General features: G+C 54.0%; 1 protein-coding gene across 1 annotated transcript; it reads right to left on the bottom strand.

Annotated features, from left to right (window-relative positions):
- Positions 1 to 394: 394 nt before the first annotated feature.
- Positions 395 to 3998, bottom strand: LOC119287938 (transketolase, chloroplastic-like). The gene is made up of 7 exons (XM_037567553.1): positions 3480 to 3998; positions 2939 to 3029; positions 2740 to 2845; positions 2380 to 2662; positions 2139 to 2287; positions 1891 to 2044; positions 395 to 1803 (listed from the first exon to the last, which is right to left on the bottom strand). The coding sequence occupies exons 1-7, from the start codon at positions 3981 to 3983 to the stop codon at positions 847 to 849; spliced, it is 2244 nt and encodes a 747-aa protein (XP_037423450.1). The 5' UTR covers positions 3984 to 3998; the 3' UTR covers positions 395 to 846.
- Positions 3999 to 5056: the final 1058 nt, after the last annotated feature.

The raw sequence follows: 5056 nt of genomic DNA, 5'->3' as shown, positions 1-5056 counted from the left end.
TTCCGGCCCGGGACACGCGCATCTGGGCCTGAGGCTGGGAGCACTTGGAAGGGGATGAAGATGTGGATAGCTTATCTTGCTTCCGTTTCTCTAGCCACAAGAGCCTGTGAAGCCTCAGAGCACGGCTTAGCCGTACCGGACGGCCCTCTGGCTTCACTGGCTCATAGTGCAGGGGAGCCAACCACACAAAGGGATCAAGAGATCACCTTCGTGCCTTCCACATACGTTGGGTGATAAGATGCTTCATATGACAGGCTTGGATTAGTAACAGCCACATTTCATATTCGATATGGCACCGTGTAAGAATGGTTGGAGAACAAGGCACTTCACAGGTTTTTCACATGGCAGTTGGGAAAATAGTTGTAGACGAGTTAAAAGGAACACAATGAGCCCATGGCAAACACTCTACTTTTATTGAACTGATGATACTATGCATCAAACCGTTTGTATGTGGGAAGGGGAAGATGAGCAGACTACAAGGGCTAAAAGGGCGCATCAAAGCGTGAACCACCCATGGAGACGACGATCTCGGGGGGAGAAAGAAGAGAAGCATCGCAAGCACGACCATCAGTTCAATGTAAACAAATACAAAAAACCAGTCCCCAGTTTGATCAGGCTCGCCCCCTCCGCGAATTCATCTAAGGGGGGCGATATATATCGAATGTAAGACAACGCAAATGGAAAAGGCATTGTTTATTACAGGCCTAAAAATACCACTCGCGCTCCGACGCAGGCATATCCTCCTCTCCCTCCGTTATTCCAAAGCTTCTGGGCACGAGACCTTGACAAGTGTGGTGTTTGTTCTTTGGCATCAACGATGACAGAACCTCGACGAGTGTGCTGATCTTACAGGCTCTTGGCTGCGGCGATGACGTTCTCCGCGGTGATGCCGTACTCCTTGTAGATCTTCGGGGCAGGAGCGCTGGCGCCGAACTTGTCGATGCCGATGGTCTTGCCCTTGGATCCGACATACTTTTGCCATCCGAGGGTAGAGCCAGCCTCAATGCTGATCCTTGCGGTGACGGCCTCAGGGAGCACGCTCTCCTTGTACTCATCTGACTGCTCGTCGAAGAGTTCCCAGCAAACAAATGACACAACACGGACGGTCTTCCCCTCCTTCGTCAACTCTTCGGCAGCCTTCACAGCAATCTCTACCTCAGAACCAGTGCTCATTATGATGTAGTCAGGCTTGTTTCCGGTCGAGTTGTCGGAGATGGTGTATCCACCCTTGGCAACGCCCTCAATTGAGGTACCAGGCAGATGAGGAAGCTTTTGCCTGGAGAGAGCCAGAATAGATGGCCTCTTCCTGTTGAGGACAGCCACCTTGTATGCCCCAGCAGTCTCCTTGCCATCAGCAGGACGGAACATCAGCATGTTCGGCATTGCGCGGAAGCTCACCAAGTGCTCAATGGGTTGATGGGTCGGGCCATCTTCACCCAGACCAATAGAGTCATGGGTCATGACATAGATAACTCCAGCTTCAGACAAGGCTGAGATCCTCATGGCACCTCTCATGTAGTCAGTGAAAACAAAGAAAGTTGCACAGTATGGAATGAGCCCTGGGGTGTGCAGCGCAATGCCGTTGCAAATGGCACCCATTCCATGCTCCCTGACTCCAAAGCGGACATTGCGCTCCTCAGGGGTATCCTTCTGGAAGTCGCCAAACATCTTGAGCAATGTCATGTTGGAGGACGCAAGATCAGCACTGCCTCCAATAAGACCAGGCACAACTTTAGCAAGTGCATTCAAGCATTGCTGGGAGAGATTCCTGGTGGCGTCTGCTGGGCTCTCTGTAGTGTATTGCTGGACAAATCAAACAATCTATCATTAGTGATCTCATTGTCTACATATCAGCTAAAGTTTCACAAGTAAATATGGCAAATCACTTACAGGAAGAGCATCGGCCCAGCCAGCGGGCAACTCTCCTGTGATGATGCTTTTCAAGGTGGCGGCATCTTCTGGGTACTTCTGCTCGTACTGTGCAAACTTAGCATCCCAGTCAGCCTCAAGAGCGGCACCTTGGGGAATATGGCGGCTCCAGTGGCTGCACAACAGTCCAGGCAAAAAGAAATTATAAGGTGGACACCAAGCAGGTTCACCATCCTCATTCAGATAACAAACACACACAATAAACAAACCTCTTGACATCCTCGGGCACAAAGAATGGCTCATATGGCCATCCAAGGTTTGCCCTGGTCGCTTCGACCTCGCTGGTGCCCAATGCAGCTCCGTGCACAGCGTATGAGTTGGCCTTGTTGGGAGATCCAAAACCGATTGTGGTGGTCACCTAAAAAGACCAAAATCTTGGCTAAATACGATGAACTGTACAACAACAACAAAATAGAGATGATTCTTCATCAGATAATAAAAGAAAGTAACCTTGATCATTGTGGGCTTGTCGGTAACTGATTTTGCTTCCTGAATGGCTTTACGGATCTCGTCATAACCATCGTTGCCATTCTTAACCCAGAGTGTGTGCCACCCAAGAGCCTCAAAGCGGCCACTCACATCCTCTGTAAAAGCAATCTCGGTATCTCCGTCAATGGAGATGTGGTTGTCGTCGTAGAAAACAATTAGCTTGCCAAGACCCCAATGCCCAGCCAACGAGCAAGCTTCAGTCAAGATACCCTCCATGTTGCACCCATCTCCCACAATACAGTACCTGTACGAAATTTGCATACCAGGTTAACGCACCGCACCACTCAAACTAAACGGAAGACAACAAGGTCAGAGTATTACGTGTAATGGTCAACGATTTCACTGTCGGGCTTGTTGAAACGAGCAGCCAGGTGCTTCTCAGCAAGCGCCAACCCGACGGCATTCGCGATACCCTGTCCAAGAGGACCTGCATAAGCCAATCAAAAGTCCAAATTAGTCTCAAACTACATCATGGCAGGTTGGAGTTACTGTGAGCTCAGCCCAGCTGAGATGAACAGACCAGTGGTGACTTCAACTCCGGGAGTCTCGAAGTTCTCGGGGTGTCCCGGGGTGGAGCTTCCCCACTGCCTGAACTGCTTCAGGTCCTCTTCCTGCAGCAGAACAGGGGACACGGTTACAACAAGATCAGTGGCGCCATAAGAGGTAAATCAGCCATGTTTTGAACACCTAAGAAGATAACTCCAGGTTTTAGACACTAAGTAGTAAACATGAGTGATGAATCCAAGGTGCACAATCTGAGTTTCCAACAAATTTTTGACAGTAGCGTTGAATTTAACTAAACAGATCGCTGACAAGTGGACAAAGGTACGGCGATTTCTACTAGGAAAGGATCGGCCCAAGAAAAATAGCAGTCAGGATCTGGCCTTTCGACTGTTTCACCTAACAAAGATCCAACTTTGCACAAACCTACTCCCGATTTCGCCGCCCCAACCAACCGAAATCGGCGGCACAGATGACAGGGCAGGAAAGGGAGAGAAAAACAACAGACGCGGACAGCGCGGGCGGCGGCGAGGCGAAGCGGGGGGCGGGGAGAGGGTTACCTTGACGGCGTCATAGCCGGCGAGGTGGAGGAGGGCGTACTGGAGCATGCAGCCGTGGCCGGCGGAGAGGACGAAGCGGTCGCGGTTGAACCAGTAGGGGTTCTTGGGGTTGTAGCGCATGACCTCGTCGTAGAGGATGTGGCCCATGGGCGCGCAGCCCATGGGCAGGCCGGGGTGGCCGGACACGGCCTTCTCGACGGCGTCGATGGCCAGGAACCGGATCGCGTTGACCGACTTGTCGAGCAGCTCGCCCGTGGCGGCCGCCTCGACGGTCTCGACGGCCGCGGAGGCGCGCACGCGCTGGCTGCCGGTCCTGCGGGAGGGGGAGGCGGCGGCGGCGGGGGAGCCCCGGCGCGCCGGGAGCGGCGAGCGGAGGGCGCGGCCGGCGAGCGAGCTGAGGCGGAAGCCCAGGCGCTCGGCCGGGGCCGCGGCCGGGGAGGAGGGGGCGGCGCCCGCGCGGGCCGCGATGGTGGCGTGCGCGGCGGCGACGGAGTGCGCTGCCATGGTGGTGTGCGGCGGAGATGGCGAGGTGGGTGGGGTGGGGTGGGGAGGGACGGGGTTAGGGGGGGGATGGCCGAGGGGTTATGTATAGATTTGCAGGTGCGTTTTGGGGGGCTCGTTGGGGTGGGGTAGGGTAGAGAGGGGGGGCGGCTATGGGGTTTTCTGTGGACTTGGTGCATGGGCCGTGGACCGTGGTGTCAATCAATCCTAAATAAGCCGCCGGTGGCTGCTGTGAGTAAGATATTGTTGTTAATCGGCCTGATTAGTGTGAACTGTTTGTTGATTGATGAATAAAATGAGTAAAGAAAAAGATAGTTGGTGGTACCCATAGATTTTCAACAATCTCCTTTAGAGCATCTACAATCAGACCTACTTTCCCATAAACGTCTAGTCGGACAGCCGCCCGTCGGGACATTATCGGACCCCCTAAAGCCAGCTCATACGTATAGGTTGTCTGCCCGGGCGTGTCCGCCATGTCGGACCGGCCCAGGCTGGCCAAGTATGACTCAGTACGGCCCACATATACCCTATCTCGGACCAAACCCTAGCCCTCGCTCTTGACCACTCCGCTCCACTCCAGTTCAGTTCCCACTCCTCTTTGTCGTCTCCCCTCCCCTCAGCTCCACCATGGTCGGCTTCAGCGGCGGGTCTGAGTATGATCGATATGGGTCCATCGACTTGGAGCTTGCCGCTTGCTCGGACAAGGAGGATAGATCCCTCCTAGATACGGCTCGTAGTTCCCTGGAGGATATTGCAGCTCCGACATGGGAACCACTCGTCCCAGATCCATTAGTCGGGACTCTTCACCGCCACTCTGAATCTAGCGGTGGCGGCGCTTCCCGTGGAAGCTCACGCCCTGAGTTCGCTTCGTCACCGCAGACGGCGAGTGTGGCTGAGCGGATTCTCGACAAAACGTTCCAGCGCCCCAGCTCAACGTATCCCCAACGCTTGATCCTTCTCCCCGTGATGCCAACCTCAAAGTCTGAGGCCAATGGCAGCAATGCTCCAGGACACGATGTCCCGAATGTGAAAGCTACGGATGAGTTTCCATGATCAAGGCACGGTATGCAGTGGCG

This window comes from Triticum dicoccoides, chromosome 4A (genome assembly GCF_002162155.2).
Source record: "Triticum dicoccoides isolate Atlit2015 ecotype Zavitan chromosome 4A, WEW_v2.0, whole genome shotgun sequence".
NCBI lineage: Eukaryota > Viridiplantae > Streptophyta > Magnoliopsida > Poales > Poaceae > Triticum > Triticum dicoccoides.
This window is presented reverse-complemented; position numbering and strand designations above follow the sequence as displayed.

Excerpts from the sequence above, each read along its gene's own strand:
- LOC119287938 (XM_037567553.1), bottom strand. The coding sequence starts at position 3,983 with ATGGCAGCGCACTCCGTCGCCGCCGCGCACGCCACCATCGCGGCCCGC. Across the intron at positions 3,030-3,479 it reads CCGGCTATGACGCCGTCAAG|GAAGAGGACCTGAAGCAGTT; the intron begins GTAACCCTCTCC and ends GTTCTGCTGCAG. Across the intron at positions 2,045-2,138 it reads GTGCCCGAGGATGTCAAGAG|CCACTGGAGCCGCCATATTC; the intron begins GTTTGTTTATTG and ends ACTGTTGTGCAG.